General features: G+C 34.9%; 1 protein-coding gene across 1 annotated transcript in view; it reads right to left on the reverse strand.

Annotated features, from left to right (window-relative positions):
* Positions 1-8,755: 8,755 nt before the first annotated feature.
* The window catches only part of LOC149538707 (protein NUCLEAR FUSION DEFECTIVE 4-like), a 67,887-nt gene continuing 55,953 nt past the window's right edge, over positions 8,756-20,689 (reverse strand). The window contains exon 2 of the mRNA XM_089800041.1: positions 8,756-11,164. Coding sequence (XP_089656167.1) covers positions 9,812-11,164 — 1,353 coding nt within the window. The 3' untranslated portion in view covers positions 8,756-9,811. The remainder of the gene's footprint in view (positions 11,165-20,689) is intronic.

Genomic DNA, 20,689 nt, shown 5'->3' on the forward strand with positions numbered 1-20,689 from the left:
ATCTAATTTCTCATATTCCTTTTCCTTCCCACTCCTCACAAAACTAACTCTCTTTTTTTTTCCATACACACAACTTTCTCATAAATCCATATTGACACATTTTAGATTTGGTAAAAAATTGTTTGAATGAAGTTTTCGACATTATTCACTCATGTCCCCAAATTTTTTGTCTCATAGTGTTGTTTTAGAATCTACAACAATTGTTTGACGTTCATCATGTTCAATTACAATAATTGTTCCTAAACATTGACTTTTCTCTATAACAATTAAAGTAGAAGGAACATTATGACCTGTACAAATATACAAGGTGTCTACTTACACATTGTTTTCTATTATTAAGGAACCTTTTGAAATCTTTCAATTTTTATCATTAAAAGTAATTGTACAACCCTCGTCACTTTGTAGCCCTATTGAGATTAAACTCATATTCATCCTTGGAACATATCTTACTTCTTTTAATAATCAATGATTCACATTTTACAATTTAATCTTAATTTTTTCCTTTCTAGCAATCTGACAAGGTTCATTATCTCCCAAATAAACTAGCCCAAAATAGTCTTGGACATAATCAGTAAAATAAATTTTATGTGGTGTAGCATGAAATGAATCCTCTGAATCTAAAACCCGTGAATCAAGGGAAAGAAACAAAGCATCCTCTTTGAATTTATCTTACCACATTTGTATCCTTGCTTATCTCCTTCATTGTTCTTTCAAGACCAGCAATCTTAATTCTTGTGACATGGTTTCCCATAGTACCAACAATCTCTTGGTCCTTTGGATTGAGACCTCTTTCCCTTTGATTTTCCTCTTAATTTCCCATGATTTCTAAAATTATTTCTTCTCTATCCCTCTACCCCTACTTGTTGCATTCAAAACACTACCTATTATAGATCCACCTAAGCTTTTTCTACGAATTTATTTGCTCTAAATAACACCAACAACAACATCAAATTTTAGGGTATTTGAACTAGAGCCAAAGTTACTGTTATTACCAGGTCATTCCATCTTTCAGACAAAGAACATAGAATTAAGAGAGCCATAATTTTTCATCAAATTTAAAATTTGCATAAGATAATTGATTGGTAACCGTATTTAACTCATTTAAATGATCAACAATAGACCCACTTCATACCATCTTCAAATTAAATAAACGCTTCCTCAAAAATACCTTGTTCGAAGCGAAAGGTTTTCATAAAACTTTGTTAGGGTTTCCATCAACTCTTCAATTATTTTTTCTTTCATAATATAAAATACCACTAATTGTGTCAAGCATAAAAAAAATACTTACAAGTGTCTTTCTGTCCTAAATATCTTAACCCTCATCTAACATATTTGATTCTTTCTTGGATTTTCCTCCCAATAACTGCCATAAATCCTTCTAATTAAACATAGTCATTCATTTGCATTTTCCATAACTAAAAGTTCTACCCATTATACTTCTCAACCTTCAACTTACCCTTGTCTGACATTACTCCCACTCAACCTTGAGACCTTCCTACAAAGGATAACTAAAACAACTAGGCTATGATACCAATTGTTAGGATTAGATAGAGAGAAAATAACAGTTACATGTAAATATATCCAATATCACAAAGGAATGAAGCACACATAAAAGACAGAGATTTAATGTGGGTTGCCCAATCACTAGGTTACGTCCACCAAACAATGATTCTAATATTATTATCCAATAACTTCAACATGTTACAATCTTCAACCTCCCTTATAGTTCAATAACGTTGCAAGAAGTTATACCTTCACTTTAGCCCTAAGACAATATTACATGATTTATGTCACCTTAGCAAGTTAACCCTGAACATACTTGACAAGTCACCCTTAGGAATGGTTAATGAGTCAACTCAAAAATGCTTGACGAGTTAACCAAAAATCAATAGTACATTCTTGATTAGTTGCCCCAAATCAACAAGAAGTAAAAAATCTAAGGAGAGTGGACGACCTTGGCTCAACCCTCTAGAAGGGCTAGATAATTTTGAAACCGATTCATTTATGAGAATGGCATATGAGAGAGAAGTGATACAGCCCATAATCCAATTTACCATTTGTTAAAAATGGAGGTGTATCAAAAATATCTCAATATATAACCAATTTACTTTGTCATTAGTCTTGCAAAAATCAACCTTTATCACCATCCTTGGTAACTTCTTAGTTTTATTAATGTGGATGTCTTCTTGTGCAACCCTAATGGCCTCATGAATATGTCTTCCATGTAAGAAACCAAATCGTTCACTAGAGATATTTTGTGATAGCACTTAACTCTAGAAGCAAAACTCTCACAACAATCTCATATATGCAATTAGAGAGAGAGGATAATAGTTTTACTAGTGTGGATGTCTTCTTGTTCAACCCTATTGGACTCATGAATATGTCTTCCATGTAAGAAACCAAATTATTCACTAAATATATTTTGTGATAGCACTTAACTCTAGAAGCAAAACTTCCACAACAATCTCATATATGCAGTTACAAAGACAAGAGGGGGCAGGGAAAAAAGTCTTCAAAGTTTCTAGCTAGTCCTTAAAAATGAGAGCAATGAAGGTCTTATTAAAGGTCCAAATAACATTTTTACATTGTCATGATTCTTCAAACAAGTGAAGGATGTGAGTACCAAGAGAATAATAAATCAAAAAGGAAAACCTCTATCATCCAACCATCAAATCTAGGACTTTTTTTTTTTAATTAGTACATAGCATCCCCCTCACCCCTCCCCAGCCCCCTTTAATTGATGTTTCTCTCATAAGTCTCTTAATATCTGCCTCATCAACAAAACTTACAATGTCAATAATGTTGACCTTGTCTACTTCCTTACACAATTATTTGCAATGCATGACTACCAAATAAGCAATTGCTTTGCACAAGTATCCACCTCCAATCCATCCTCCTTTGTCAAATTCCATATAATGTTTTTCCTTTTCTGATAGCTAGCAAAACTACAGAAGTACTTTGTGTTCTTGTTATCATTGTTGAGCTGAAGTGCTTAACTTTTAAGTCCCTAGTGAACCTCTTATTTGACCAATTGCTTCCTCTCTTTTTTAAAAGTTTAATCTGTTGTTCTAATAGCCTCATTGAAACCATTATGATTATTAGAAGCATAAAAAATGTCAAATCTTAGCCCCAAAAAGTTCTTGTGTACCCAAGAAATGGTAGCCTCTTTTAACCTTTCTAAAATTATGCTATTAGCACTGTTCCAACTATTGTAACGATGTGTACATAAACATTGTATTGTAGCAACAAATATTATACCCTTTATTATTGATAACACAAGTTGATTTGGTCATGTTTCGGAGTGGAATTTCTCTACCAAACAAGATTTTATTTTCATGTATATCTTCTTGTATACTTTTTCTATGTTCCCTCAAGTTTCTGGGATGAGGACAACAAGGGATAGTGGGATGATTTTCAAGATGCTAATAAGTTTTGTCAATTTTGGGGTCCGGGGGGTTGAGGGCAAATGGGGATGACTATATTTAACAATAAGGAAATTAAAATATATAGAGAAATTTAATATAATTATATGAAAATATAGATAAAAACATGTACGAATGCATAATACAACCTTAAAATATAAGAATCAACAGAATTCATATGTCAAATTTGTGTTTTTTATTAAGTAAAACAGGTTTTGAAGGGTGCCTGAAACCCTATACAAGTCTAAAGATTTTCAATAAGTGCATAAGAAAAAAGTACATCAAACCAATGTGAAACTGGTCACCCCCCAAACAAAGGGTAACCAAGGTGACAAAAAACCTATCACCGACCAAAAGCAAAGATCCAACAAGGAGGCAGAGCCAAATACATCACATTTTTTCCTTTGATTTAGAGCCTCCCTTGCATGATTGGACATTCATTACTAAAGGAGGAGCAGATGGCCTAGTTTTCTTTCTTTTTACCACAGTCCAACCATACTCCACCTTAGTTGCCTCAGCAATCCAATCCCCTGAAGAAACAAAATCTTGGAGCTCAGGGGAATCCGAAACAACAGTAATCTCCCTAGAAGAGCCCGTAGCCATCTAGCCCCCCACTGAACCAAGAGAGTCCGATACAGGGGAGGGGGCAGGAGAGGGTACAGGGCCCTGGTCCCCAACAGGACTAGGAGGAACATCCATAACAGAGGTGGGAGTAGGAACAGGGAGGATAAACTCCTCTACCAAAAGATCATCGGCAAAGGAATCATCCGCAGAGACAACCACTGAATCTAAAGGTGCATCCATGGACTTAACCACCGTGTAGTGTTCAGAAGAGGCCCCTGACCACCAAGAAGGTGGTCACCTTAATTTAATCTTCCCAGCAGCACAGCAAGCAACAATGTGACCTATCTTATGACATTTTCTACAGCAAAAAGGGATACCTTCATAATCCAAAGAAAGGGTCCAAGATCCTTGCGAGGATTCCAAACAAACCTTCTCGGGGAGGCCCTTAGAAATATCCATCTCAACAAGAAAACGCGCATACATCGAATGGAGAATATCTGAAGTGTCTGAGTCCACATACAAAAAATCACCAATGGCCTCCCCAATAGCTTCATAAATCTAGCCAGAGATGCATCGGGAGATTCGGGACCCGGACCCAGAGAGGAACCCTGTTAAAGGATTCAGTAAGCGGATCGAAATCCATATGCCAAGGTTTGCCATAAGTGAAAATCTGTCCTCCCATGAAAAATTGTTATTGCACAAAATAGACTTCCTGTCTTCAACAGATTTAAACTTTATTACGAAAAATCCTTTAGCCATCAAAAATATGTGTACTTCATGATCTAAGATTGGTTCCCAATGCTTAGAAATTCAAGCAATGTGTCAAATTTGTGTTACTTTGAGAGTTGAAGTCTAATTTGTTCTAGAAGTCAAAGTCGAAGTCTTTGATACATTTCTGGAACAAGGATGGCTGAAAATATACCAGAGACATTTACTTTTGTGTTAATTAAGCCGAGAGGCTTCTACAATGGGAGCATCCTTCGTTGTAAACAATCCAACATCTTAAAAAAATTGACGGGCAGCTGCCATGATTTTACAAGTGCATGTAGAAATAAAGAGATCGGTGGAAACGATTAGACATAACTGACATTTGATTATATTCATGCAAACGTTTGAATCGTGATAACCATGGCTTCTGTATTTGTGAATTTCTTTTCCTTCTCACAGCCTTCTATTTTGTCGATATACAAGAAGGAGATCGCCATTGATGATCAAAGTGTAGAGATCGAAAGGTCAGAAATAGAGGCACTCAAATCTGAGAATGTGAAACTGCAAAGGCTTGTGGAGGACAGCCAACGGTTTAATGGCAGATTTGGAGAAGGTGAGGATGAGATTGTTACAAACAGAAGAAGCAGAGGGGTGGTTGTGTTCACAACTGGAGGATTTGGAGGCAGAATCGATCCTTCAGACTCGAGATTATAATCAGCAAATCAATTTTCTTAAACAGCAATTGGCTCAAATGCAAGATCTTCTTGCGCATTTTCAATGGAATCGCTCGTAAAGATTTTGCTACCAAATTTGTGTGCAAAATGAAGAATGAAATTGTTTGTGCAGATTGAAGAATGAATTTGTAAATTTTGTATAGGCAAAGGCACTGTTTTATAAATCTTGATGAATTTCTTTTGAAGATCTCTATTGAAATGAAAATAAAAAACTTAAATTAAAGGAAAGAAAGGGTTTCAATGATATGGATTATGAAAATAGACGCTATGAAAAAGATATCTCTCCGCTTTTTTATATATATAAGGTAGTAATATTTCTTAATTGCATTCTCCTCTAATTGCATTTCCTCTGATTAATCAATGTAACGAGCCTTTTTGCACCTTAGCTACAAATTACAACGAGCCGGTATATTTTGCACTAAAATATATCCACCAAATTCAAGCTACACAGCTAACACAAGATAAGTCCAAAAATTCCCAAGTTTTGAACTCGAGTTCGATGAAGCCAATATTTTAATTCGTTGAAACTTGCTTCAGTCTTTCACAAGAGGTATTGTTGGCCCATCCATGAAAAGAAAAATAACATTTTAAAACTCTTAACATATATAAAAGCAACCTCGTGACTTTTATATTCAGTCGATAGGCTTATTAGTATCAGAGTTGCTGCCGGATTGTTATGACAATCCAGCATAGCCGGACGGTGAATGATTGAAAAAACAATTTGCGGTGGATGTTAGGAACGGTCGAAAACCCATTTAGCGGTGGTTGTCAGAAACACCAATAAAAAGAAGTAGTTGTGGTGCGAATATGATCATTTGTGCATATCAAAGACTTCTATATACACCCCAAAAAAAAAACCAAACAATTTATGGCCTGTGAGCACTAATATATTTGTCGATGGCATTGACGGGGACCAGAACATAAGTGATGGTTGTCTTAAAAAGACATAACTAAACTGGGCAACTAAAATTTTGATTGTTTTCTGAGTTTCCCTCTGATTTGAATCACTCTTCCTCGGTGATGTTTCGATAAACAAAATAGGAGAGCACCCCAGAAATTGAGGAAAAAGCCAACAAACGGATCATGACAGTTAACAATTTGGTGATGGAATGTAAATGAGCGAAATAGAGCCCCAAAAATGGGAAAGTGAGGCGAAAGAGCGTTAATCCGCAAGTGATATACTTCCATTTCTCGTCTTTTATCTGCCTAACTAATATACCGATCTCACTGGTTCCTTTGTTCCGATGTAGAGCAGCTCCTGCTTCAATATGGTCGCCACTATTGTTATAAGTCTTTGTATAGTAGGGTCAGGGGCAATGGTGTATGGGGTATGGGAGTTGTGGGTTTTCTATTTATACGTTGGTATTCATTGGTATGTAGCGGTTCTTTTATTTGAATATTTTTTATATATTAATCTTTTAGTGTTTGAATATATATTTAGATATTTATTAGTTAGTGAATTATAGTTATTATTTTAAATTGATGAATTTTAATTAACATGTTTGAATATATATTTAAATATTAATTAGTTAGTGAATTATAGTGATTATTTTTAATTGATGAATTTTAATTAGCATGGTAAAGGCAAATGTAAATATAACTAAATAATATATAATATAAAATAATATAACATATTCTAATTTTAATATAATAAGATTGATAAAAGAAAATTTTAAAATACTATATATTATTTGTAAATAAGATATTTATAATTCATTTCAGAGTGATAGAAAGGGATAGGAAGAGAAACTAGAGGGAGTGAATAAGATGAATAATATGAAGAGAAAAGAGAGATAGGTGAAAATTTTGAGATTAATATAAAATAAGAAGGAAAAAATAGCAAGAGGGGGTGTACATTTATGAGAGAGTAAATACGAAGGGGTAGTGGGAGAGGAGTAAAGAGGAGAGTGGGGAGGTGGAGAGATAGAATACATAAATTTTAGATGATAGATAGTATATAAATAGATATGTGTGGAAGATCAAAGAGAAATAGAAAAAATAAAATATAGATAGTGAGAAGTGAATTGTAAAGAAAGGGGTAAGATAAGTTAAAGGAAGTAATGGAAAAAGGAGTACATGTTCGTATAAGAAATATATAAAAAGAAAGGATATGGAGGTAGATACTTGGAGAATGTGCAAATTACAGGTACCAATATAAAAAATAGCTAAGTTTTCCATTTAATATAGCAAGTTTTCCATTTAATATAGCAAATAATAGTTAAAGGGATAGATAATTATAATAAGAGGTAAGAAAAGAGTGAGGGGATGGGGTGAGAGTGAGTAACATGAATAATATAAAGGAAAAAAAGAGGTAGTTAGGTAAAAAGATAGAAAGAGACAGAAATACATAGAGAAACATAAAGAGTCAATGTATATATAGATAGATTGATTAAAACAGAATATGACAGTGATAGATAGTGTGTGTGTGAGAGAGAGAAATACATTTTCAATTATTTCTCAGTAATAAGTCTTACACAAAAATAAAAATTAACATACTTTTATCTTTTGACAAAAATAAATATTAACATACTTTATCTTTGAAGTATAGCCTTAGAATGTTATCAAATAAGTCCTAATTCTTGATTTTGAAAACGCCACTCATTGTACATGAAATTTTAATCAAATACAAAGTCTAAACATTTGGTATACGAATTGTAGTGCCTTAGTGCTTGTATTATTTATTGGTTAAATAGCCGTGTAACAGATACTATTTACTGAAAATGTAAGTCTACTTCCTGGTTCAAACAATATACAGATAGCTAATCGTCAAGATAAGAAATTAATTTTTTAAGTTAGAATCACAGCTATTTCTAAACTCTGTACCTCAAAATTATTCGCCACATGTTTCTATTAATATTGTCATATGAATTTTGAATCGATCTATTTGCTTTAGAGTTTGACAAAAGGTGAAACAGTCAACAGATAAATTTTCTTAAGAAAACTAAAACATGTATATATTTAAACCCACAGGAAAATCATTGAAATGCCCAAAAAAATTTATTTTTATTTTTTAAATATCTAACAGAAAATTGCTCATCATAGTGTTTCCAACAATGATAAACCACAAGATTAGTATGTGCTGGATTCAATCAAAGTACATGATTGAATGAATGAAAGAAAGAATGACAGATTATAACGTCCACGAAGCGACCTATTAAGTAGGCACACACCCAAGAATACGGTGCCAAGGTCTTTAGCACTTGGTAACCTGTTCTTCAGATCTCTTTGACAATGTGTTTTAATCATAAACATTGTTGATCTCTAGCTGCACTTCTTCAAATAGAGTATTTAGAAGTGTTTGATTATAAAATATCCCCACAGCTTGAATGGATGTCATTGTCACAAACCTTTTTATTGAACTGAAAGTGAATATTTGTCTTTTCTTAAAGTACAAGCAGTAACCCTTTTCATACAAGTGATTTTTACAGAAGTAGATGTTACAAAAAAGTGATGCCAGTCCGCATGATGTGCTACAAGAAACATTTTTCACAGACATGTCTCTAAAGCCAATATTACATTAAAAACATTTATTTTCTTGACAAAAAACTACAGAATATGGATAAATGTGCTCCACCTTAGAAGGTTGCAAACATATTATCATTATTAAACCCCATGATCACCATCTAGACCGCAATAACATAACCTGTTTCCAAATCCATTATTGCCAGATATACACACATGGCGAGAAATAATTTCCCAACTTGTAAAACCATCAGTCTGAACCGTGATTCCTATCCAAGCTAAATATGCAAAAAAGGCAGATATTATGAGCTGCAATAATGCTCGAATATGTTCCTTAGCAGACATATAAACTCAACCAGAATACCAAACACTAGAATAAGGATTTTTTCATAGTGCTCTCACCAATGCTGCTATGGAATTTCAACGGGATATTTTCAATCGTGTATTCTGTTCGAAGACACCACCTAACAAACCTGATAGCATCGTTCTGTCACTTATCCGAGTCATTTTTCTCTATTTCATATACATTATACACTCTTGCATGAACACATTTCGGCATTCTTTAGAGACCCTGATATGAAACCAAGTATTGGGACATGAACTATCAATTTTGATTGAAGAAAAAGGAAATGAATGAATCTTCAAAGCTACACCCTTCTGCTTCATAATAACCGTCCCTGATATTTTGGTTGGTTAACCTCTCTTAGAATTTTGTATACAGCTAATACTATTCAAGTACGAATGAACAATCCTGCCATTATAAAGAAACTATTGTAGCAGCAGAGTAGAAATGTATTTTAACTTACTTATGGTACAAATACCATATAAGCTGTTCAACCATTTCTGGTGATTTTAAAGAGCTCTGAAGGAAGAGATATTCAATTTTTAAAATAGCACCCTTGCATCCGAAATATTATTACATTACTTTCCAGTGGGGCAACTCTGGGAGTTAATTTTTTCAAATATTTCTCTTTTATAGAACTTTCTGGTCCTTTGATATAATACCAGTGCAATAAAGCAACCCAAAAGACTTACAGCAGACATGATAAGAAATGTTAGTCGGAAGCATTGAGAACCGTGACATGTTAGCTTTGACGATTTAGTAAAACCTGCAATATGCACAATTTTTAAATGGTTCTGTTTCTCTGCCTCTGAATCATATAGATACCCAGCAACTTTTACTGACAGAACATATGAACCAATGGGACTTGCAGTGGCAATTGCATTGAATAAAGTACCAAAATGTTGAAGCCCAAAAATTTCTGAAGTTGTTGCAGGCATCAGAGACCACTGACAACCATAGCAGACACCAATTAGTACCGAGCCTGCATACAGGGCACCTGGAAGACCTGATGCCACAATTAAATGCCCACCACTCATTACAAACAAAGATATCGCTATGAATATGGGCCTTGCACAACCTTTTGAGTGCAGAAACGTTTCAGAAACAAAACCAGCTCCAAAACGGCCCATAAAATTCCATATACTCCACAAAGAAACTAAGGTGCTGATCTCTGTAGATTTGTATGCAAGAGATGAGCCTATCTGACTCATATTGTTGATTGTAGTAAGTCCTGAACCCATGCCACATGCCATTGACACAAAAAGAAGCCAGAAATCTATTGTTCCCATTGCTTGAATAAGATTGAAGTGTTGTCCTCTTTTCAGATTCCCCCTGTTTGCTTGGGCTACATTATTAGAACCATTTGAGCACATCTGTGCATCTTGGATCTGTTTTTTTTCTGAGTATATTAGACTTCTTGATGGCAGAGTACTTTGCTTTCTTTGGTCATCTGCCTCTGCAATACCAGAATCAAACCCAACTGCACATTCTGGAGGCCTCTGCGCTGCAACTTCTGCTTGGCAAGGGATTGCTTCTGGGTAATTTTCTTGTGAAATTATTAGTGGAGTATAAAGAGGCACAACTGGAGAATAGTCAAGTTCAGACTTAATAGCCACTAACATAGGAGATAGCAGAATAATGAGAAGAACCACACATATGATCAAATAACTTGAGGAATTCATAGGCAAGACATTCTCAAGTATGATAGCTGCCATTAGATAAGAAGCAATAATCACTGCAATGGCAGAAAACCAGTCCAATGTTTTTTTCCCATCACATTCATGAGATGGATATATCCGTAGTACAAACATAAGCAGCACAGACACAAGTGTGGGCAACCAAAAAAGCATAAAGATATATGAACTTTGATTACCCTCGTACACCATATGATAAACTTGTACAAGTATAGCACCACTTAATCCAAGGAAACCCTGTGTTCAAAATATTATAGTACGTCTTAGAATGTGAAAATTATAATTCAAATTTCCTAATATTCTGAATGCATAAAACCATAAAAAGATGTGGGCATCAAGAAAAGAACCGAAAATGTGAATGTAAAATATTAAACAAAAACAAAACTCCATTTTAATTTGCTTATTCTTCAAATTATAAAGGGACTTACAAGTATATACACTGTACAAGATTTCATGGGGATTTTGCATCAAATGTAAATTGCAATTGGCAATGCTCTTTCCCTAGATGTAAATGCAAAACCGTCAACAATCAAGCACTGCAACAAGATGCTCAGATTAAGGAGGATCATCAATTCATGCATAAACAACTTTCTATTGGTTAAAACAAAGACTAGTAAAGCTGTAAAAAAAAAATTAATAGGATAACACCAATGGGTGCCAAGCATTGACTAAATTAGAGTCCAGTATTCTACATCAACAAAAAATGATTAAATGGATACACAGCAGACAATTCCAGAAAATAAATTGCTGAGAATACACAAATTTATTACTTTAATAAATAACAAACATCAATGCAAAGATTAAGAAAGTTAATTCAATTTAATTCTCAGAATCACAAACACAAAACCAATGACCTCAACTTTTTGCAACATAGGTTTAAATGACAGTTTTTTCTCTAGCAATGAGTTTGGCAAAAAATCTCATTCTATTTTATGTCCTCAAGGCACTTATTTATAAGATCAGTAGAAGAAGCTTTTAGGGATCAAAAATTAATAAAATTATTTCAAAAAAGTTGTGCTAATTTATAAGCTTGTTAGAAGAAGCTTTTAGGGATCAAAAATTAGTAAAATGATTTCAAAAAAGTTGTGCTATAGAGAAAACAGTTCTCTAATCTTTTGGGAGTAAAAAAAATACTTCAATAGCCTAAAATAGGCTTTCTTCGCTAAAAAATCTGCTTTCTCCTTATGATTGACCAATGGAACTGATGATCCCTACTGTTGGTTTCCAAAACTGCAGATTGGAAATCCAAGAGCCTGCCACTTATCTGATAGGACTTCTCAATCAGTTCTGGCCAATGAACGGGAATACTTCTCAATTCCCCTGCTCTTCAGGCTCCACTACACCCAAGCAGGTAAACCTTCACCTCAAATGCTGACTACCTAATTCAAGGCTTTTCTATAGCGAATTTAAGCTTTGGAGTTCTCCAGTTAGCAAAGTCCTTGAACTCGATCAAAATAGGATTGAATGTTGAATGTTTGAATTGTATAATATTTGTAAATAATGAATTTGATGCTTGTAGGAAGGAATATATAGATTTTCTGATTTCAATAATAGAAAGACCAGTGCCTCTACTCATCCGAGCAATAGAGTCAACTTCAGTGAATTTTCACGTACAACTTTATAAGGTTCTTATGCACTTGAACTGCCAACAATTAAATAATCAAGATGCGACAGACCAAATATTATGCAATCTTAAATTAGTCCAAATTGAATTTAACTCCTCTGGTAAGAAGACAAATTGGACACAGATACGGAAACAATTTTATATTTCACTATATCTATGATGATCATATTCAAGATATGCTAAATGACCATGTCCACTTCTCCGACATTTAAATTGTCTCCAGAATTCCAAAAAATAATTACAAAGGACGATTCATCTGCAGTTTAAATCTCCATGTCATTTTAAAATAAACAAAGGACCTTTTATTTTATTATTAAAATAGAATAATTGAATTCATATTACAAAGTCATATTATGCTTCTTATTCCTCCAAACAAATAATAAAATACTTTCTCTTCTTGTGAATATAGATGTTCGAATATTGAATCTGAATTGTTGTTCCATTTCTCTTTTACATTTATGTCTTTATATGAATTGATGAGTGTCTCTTTATTGAAAAGATACACCTTTTCACACATAACTAGTTGCAAATTATACCCTTCGTCATTTTAATCGCACCTTCTCAAATTTATTTTGAAATTGCTGGCACATAAACAAATTTTAATTTCTAAGATTATTAACCTTTATGCATCGGAACCCTTTATAATTGCACCCCGAGCCCTTTTAAATATTTATGGTATCTCAATAAACTATAGCTGGAGATTAATCCGTTGCTTAATCACTTTGGCTTTGGATGCCATGGCGTAGGAATTCGCAGTAGTCACTTCTTTCTTGTGATTGTCATAGCGTTGGAACTCTATGCTCTGCGATAACTCTTGCGCTTGATACCACAACTTTCTCCTCGCACCATGCCCTCATTTGCTTCCTCAGAAATGAAGCAACACGTGATGTCCAGGCTGGCTTGGTCATCATTACTATCTCTTGCTACTGTTTGTCCCAGTCTGCGAGTTAAAAATCTGATTGTCTTCACTCATGCTCAAAGGTCAACTATTAGTCAGTCCATCTGCTACAGATGATGATATGACAATGGATATGCTAAGGTATATATCGCCAAGTCATATATGTGTCTCGTGCTTCATTGACTCTCAATATTACTTTGCTCCTTGTCCCTTGCAAAATCACGATGGCTCCTTGTCTCACACTTTCCATGCAAATTCGTCATTTTGTTCATAATCAATCTGTGCTTTTAACCTTCCTTTGGTGGACTTCTGAAAGCAAACATTTGTAGTTACATAGGAGACCAAGAGTCCGCAATGAATGAATATAAGTTACCACAAACTATTTAGAGTATTCTGTGCAAAACAGTAGCATATATCGTTGTTTTTAATCTTTATGTATTGACATTTGGAGCTTGGTATTTTTCAGCTTCAAAACAAATCTGATTATTGTTTTGAAGCATATGATGAGTTCTGTAAATATTGTAAGCCATTTAATAGCCAGAACCTGACCAAAACAATCCTCGCTTAAGCATTCTGAAGTTGCCACAGCCCACTCACGAAGTGAAAATGTATGAGCTGTAATATATCTCTTTACATCATGATACCACAGTCCAATATGTTTTCTCACCTCTGTAATCTGAGATAGAAAAATGTTCCCATCATTTGGTCACTATTCAAGACATGATGTATTCATATATATAGTATTATTGTATGTATTATTTCCTTACTGATTGAAAACATTTCTTCACATCTGATTAAATGGATTGCTGTTGGCATATTATACTGATAGGTATGTTTAAATAGACCACCCTTTGAAAAACTTGAATAACATGAATCCTCTGCTGTAATACAAGAACTGCATCTTTTCTAGTCCTCCTTTTGACATTTATGCTGACACTTGTGTGATCTGGCTCATTAATTGCAATATTTAATCAGGAGTTTCCAACAATTGTTTGAACACAATAGTCGGTAAGATCTGAAAATTCTCTCTTTGGTATGATATTTGGGACTCTAAAATTTGGCAAATTTTAGAGTTCCATCACCTACTACCATTGCTTTAAGTGGTTTTTGCTTTTAAAACTTGAAAATGTGCATTGGATTTGTTCACAGCCAAATCAACTTCTTAGTAGTGCTATTTAGATGGCAATTCCAAGTGAAAGACATGCCCATCTTGTGCTATTTAGATGGCAACTCCCTAGTCATGCCTTATTAATCTGCCATCCTGATCACTATTTTGTAATGGCAAAACCATTTAATAATGCAATTCACTTACACTTTTTGGTTTTAGTCTTTTGTGCTGGTCACAACTCACTTAGGGGGCAGCCACTTGTGCACTTTTCCTTTGGTTGCACCGCCTCAAAAGGACGATAAACTTCATTCTTTCATCTCCTTTCATTGTCACGGTTTGGATCAAATTTGCCACCATGATCAGCATTTCCTATTAAAATTGCCAGCTGAAAGTTGACTTGAAAAAAAATCAACTCTTGTTGCAATTTCTCATCTTTGTCTCTTAATCGCCATTGTAGACTGGCTTTGCCAAGGAAAAGTTGCACTATGGCATAATCTTCACTTGACTCCTTTACATGGGCAGGTCGTTCATGTCTTTGACACCCTTTCACCCTTGGCACCATTTTGGACTAGGTTTTCCACCTCACCACATTTCCTATGGCATTGCCACTAAAATTGTGCACCAAAACTACAATTTACCCCTGCTTCACCTTATGCCAATTGGTCACTTGAATGGAGTACTGGATGATTTCTCTTAGCCATCTGCCAAAACTTGATCATTTTAGGCAGAAATGTAAGCCATATAAACTTTGATCTCACTAGCTAAACCTCCTCCATTTATCAAGAAAAATTTCATCTTTTACTTAAACAATCTGCAAGAGTTTTTAGTTGTAACAATGAACCACAACTAGACATCTTTGGAAGTTGAGTCAAGAATAACCCCATTAACATTTATAGCGTGACAAGAATGACTAGATCTAAGACGACCTTTATGTTGTAAACCACAACTAGACATCTTTGCAAGTGGAGTCGAGAATAACCCCATCGACATTAATAACATGACAAGAATGACTGGATCCAAGACGACCAACATGACTTGGAATTTTCTATCAAATGTGTTATTCTCAAATGGTATCTCATGATTTTCCTCAAATCCACCATGAATGGGTAGATATTCTTGTTGCCATGTGCTATTGTACATTACTAGGGTGTAAAGTCAAAATTTGATGTATAGCATGTTAATATGGAGTTATTTGTAATTCTACATGGAATCTTAAGATTTTACACACAATAATAAAAACATCAATTACCATGTACAAGTGAATAAGTATTTGTAATTGAGCAACACCAACACTTAAAATGAAACAACTTATTTGCACTTGAATAGTTTATTAGAGACCTATTGTGAGGTTTTCACACCATCACTCCATTGTAAATGGGGACCCCCTCTTTCCATTTCAATTGCAGGAGTAGATAGTCTTAGGGGTTCTAGCTAGCAGCAATTTCAAGTCTCCACCCCCTGGGGAAACAATTTAAGTTAGAGTCAAGGGGAGGTTAAAGCTAGTCAAATCCTTGAGCTATAGAGAGAAGTCTCCTTTAGGCATAGGATAGATTGATTTCAAATAGTCTCAAGATAGTGAGAATATTAGCATTCAAGTTCAATCCATGATCATCTTGAGGAGTTCAAGAGAATAGCAAAGTTTACCAAGTGTGGGGAGTGGCTAGTTGAGTGAGGGAGTCCTCGGTGTAGGCAAAATCTGACTACACTTGAGGATAAAATACTCTTTACATGAAGATTTATGCCCCCCTCTCTAAATACAAATCAAGGCTTACTCCTTAGACCTCCCTTGATATAAACCAATGTAACACTGGTGTTGGGGTACATGGGGATGTCGAGACGAGTTTTTGGGATGGAGGTACAAAGGGCCTCAATTTCAGTACAGTGGGGGGGCAAGGAGTGTTGTATACTATACATATAGAATATGAAATGCTAGCTATAGATTGATGTTTCAATCTAACATACCAAATTGAAATAAATGAACATAGAAAAATTGCAACACAAACCAAAACCATTGAACATTCAACATAGTGACATAGTACATACCCAATAGTAACATTTAAAAATCAAAATTCAAAAAGAAATTTAGATACCCGTCCCGACAACATGTGGTTGCAGAATGATGAAGGTGGGGATACTCAGGTACTCCAAGTACCCAGTGTGGGGACATCCTAGGGACAAGTACTTTGAGGTTTTGGGGGGGTACGAGTCACTAGGTTTCACTAATATAAACACCTTAGAACCATTTCGGTGAAATGCAAGTTGATGAAGACAAACTTTAGGAACAAGTGTTGGAATCCTCAAGAAGGGGCGAAATTTGCCCCTGGCCTAGAATTTTATCCGGACAACTACCAGATTTTCGCCACCTCAAAAACTTGGACAATTTAACAAATTTTGGTCACATAGTGCAAGCTAGTGAATGAGGGACCAAACCTTGGGGTTGGATGATGCATAGGAGATTAATAGAGTTAGATTTGATCGTATGCAAAAACCATGGGATCCTTAGGTAGGAGAAAAATCTGCCCACTACCTAGGATTTTGTCCTCATCCAGCATAAACTCCCCCTCCCACGAAGGCTCAAAAGGCCGATCTTGACAACAAGGTGAATTCCTTGCTTCCCTTGTATTTCCGCTAATCTTATGAAAATAAAATCCTCCTTACCTCCTGATTTTGCCTTGGTGTTTTGAGGAGTAACGAAGATAGGGGATAAATGACACTGTCTTCGTGTTTGTTGATGAGTTGAAAGCAAGTTGAAACGGGAGAATGAGGTAAGATGGAGTGATGAAAACATGATGGGAGACAAAGTTTTACTTGATTATCCTCCTACATGTCAAATTTCTGCCAAATTGGAAATCTCTTGGGTTTGGAAACATAGGGTCTTCACCTCTAATTCATGCAATGATGGAACAAAATGAGTGTTCGATAAATTAAGTGAATGCTATGGAGCATTTTTTAACTAGTGGACATTGGCCTTGGATTAGGAAAATCTTCAAAGGGTGGCAAATTCAGCCACCCCAAGAGGAATTTGTCTGCTCAAGGAGCTGATTTTTGCCCTTGGTGTGGGAAGCAAATCATGAAATCCACAACCATATGAGAATTCCACCCACCTCAAAAATTCCTCAAACCTCTGCAAATTCCACGTTGGCTACAATCAAGTCTAGAGTGTGTTTGGAGCATCCAATAAAGGCAGCGATCAATGGAAAATAGAGATAGTGTTATCCTCAATTTCGACATCACAAAATTGGGGCAACCCTACGCAATTTTCTCATGGATTTGTAGGTGTATCCTCTATGTTTTTGATGTATTGATAAGGTGTCATGAAAGCAATTTGCCATCCTTGAATTGTTCTTTATTTAGCATTATCTATCCCTTTTTGACGGTGTCCATAAAGTTAATCTCCTCATTGCTTGTCAGGACCGGTTTTTCTTCTCTGACTGCACGCACTTGATTTTTGGCAATCTTCAAGTTTTTGCTTTGTTTTTCTTGGTTTTGTGTTAAGTTTTTAGTCTTATTTTTACCCTACGATTGTAGCCTTTGAAATTCCGCTTGTTTTGAACTCTCTTAGGCTTCAAACGAAGTTGTCTCCCTCAAGTTATTAAGGTTTTAAGCATGCTTCAGGTGGGGTTTTCGGCCCAATTGCATGTCTTTATATAAAAAAATCCCTCAAAAGTGGGGTTTTTTATTGAGAATTGGACAAAATAAGATTGTCATTTATATGTAAAGTGGGTTTAGAACCCCAATTTAAAATTTCACATCATTCTGAGAAGTTTTAAGTATAGTTTTTAATGATTTGTTAATGCTAAGATGGGTTTTTCAAGTCCTTTTGCATATTTATCATTAAAAATTTTAGTTACATATAAGTATAATAACATGAGACACTTTTGATGCAATTAAGTGGGGTTTTTATTCAACATTAAATGTCATCGTAATACAAATCATCTTTTAATCTCCATAATCAATATATTTTAAGTCTGAAGTCATAAAGGTGGGGTTTTAAAATGCAAATACACGTGTTTATAAAATATATGCAAAGTGATTTCAAAAGAACATCATTATACACTCGCATACATTAACATTTGTAAAATCAAATACATGTGTAGATGATCCCAAAAAGTGAGCCTATGTAACTTTCAAAAGCATGTTTTTATGGATTTTAAGTTTGAAAACTTCATAGTGGCAAATTTCACATCAAAATACATATGGGTTTGAGCATGAAAAGCACACCTTTAGAGTTAAAGGGCACAATGAGAAATTCAAGTCAAAATGCATGTATGTTTGGCATCTAAAAGCCCACCATTATTTATTTAAGTGTTATCTTTTGCCATTGAAGTGTTGGATGGCAATTTGAGAGGGGATTGAATGTTCTTTTTATACGTTTTTCCTCCTAAGAGCCACATTTTTATGCATACAAGTGCTGGGTGGCAATTTGGAATCCATATGCATATGTAATTTCATCTAAAAAGCACGTCTATATGCATTTTTCACTTGCATTTTAGTTAGTAAGAGCTGTGTGGCAAATTTGAAGCCCATTGCATGTTATTAAAGTGGGTTTTGCATTCATATGGAAGGTGTTTTGGCTTGCTCGCAATTTCCAGCCCTTTTAGTATTTACATGTCATTTTTATGTGCAAACAAGTGTGGAAAGCCCATTTCCTTTCATCTTTGTGTTTTGAGTTTTCAGACTTGGGTGGCAATTTTAGAAGCATTTACATGTTTCAAGATGCATGCACGTTTTCCAAAACAGCCTGCCTAGGGCATTCCAATCCTCAAAAACAGATTACAAGAGATTGATTTCAAGTTTGATACACATGCATTTTGGATTTGGGAGCCGTCTATGGAAAAAAAATGGCACTTCAAGCTTGTTCTTCATTCTTTGCAAGCTACGTTTTGACGCACTAGACACCGCTTTTGGCTGTCTATGCATATTGACATCTCTTCAAGCATTTCTAGGTTTGAATGATTCAAAACAGTGCTATATTGGTGCATTTTATTCCTCCATTATGCATACTTGTCTAGCAGCTAATCTTGACACGAACATGCATCGATTTCTAGAGGATTAAGTCGAAATTTGTTGTCTATATAATCCGCTTCTTACGATCTTTTTCTAAATGTGAAAATTTCTTGGATTTGATTCACATTTTGCACTCAAAGAATTCTAGACTTCTTGTATTGTTTTCAGTGAAGGGGGGCAAGTTTTCTTGTGTTTATCTTAGGGCTTTTTACGTATAATATTTTGTTCTTGTTGATAGTTGCAAATTCTTCATTTCATTTTCAGATTTGCACATGTTTTGTTTATGAGTTGTTTCTTCTCTCTTTCATCTTAGTTTCTCTAAGTTGCATATGCAAGTACCTACTCTTGCTTGCATATGCATTCAGGATTAAAAAATAAAAACCCAATTCTATGAATGAAGTATACAAAAAGGAAAGCTCTTTGTCACATCGTGCAAATACATCTCAAAAACCCACCTTCACGCATTTTATGTTCCGTACTCATTCTACTGCTGCCACGTAACTTAAACTTCTCATTGGTAGTTGCTTACCAGTTCACTTGGAATGGAAATTCAAAACTACATTTTTTAGTAGACACCATACCATTCGTCTTTGATGCATTCTTCCATCACAAAGCTTGCTATACGCATATGCAATCCCCTTTGAAAACCCCAATTTTGGTTTTTCCCACCATATAAATGACTATTTTTGTCCCAAATCCAATCACCTTTTCATTGCTGTAAAGTTTTCCAGCCATTTTCCTTGCTCACAACAGTCTAAAACCCATACTTGTGCATCTTAAAGCGTGCAAGGGATCCATCCCATGCTAATGTTCTCACCTTGAGGAGTTTTCATGTCACAGTTACTCACACTCATAAGATTGCCATGTCAAAAGAAGCTGCATCAGCCAAAGGAAAGAGAAAAAGAAAATGAAATACCAATATGATCAGTATCAAAACTCCATTCCTCCTTCACAGGTTAAGTCATATTGTGAAGAGATAAAGATACAAATATCCCACACATGGTAATAGAAGATTTTCTCGAAAGAGTGGATGTCCTAGTGGTAGAATATATGTTTTACATAAAGCAGAGTAGCAAACACATGGTCTCCACTTTCCCTTTGGCTGCTCTAGAACCAATGTTCATG

The sequence above is a fragment of the Cupressus sempervirens genome, chromosome 9 (genome assembly GCF_028749045.1).
Source record: "Cupressus sempervirens isolate cs-2001-9-10 chromosome 9, ASM2874904v1, whole genome shotgun sequence".
NCBI lineage: Eukaryota > Viridiplantae > Streptophyta > Pinopsida > Cupressales > Cupressaceae > Cupressus > Cupressus sempervirens.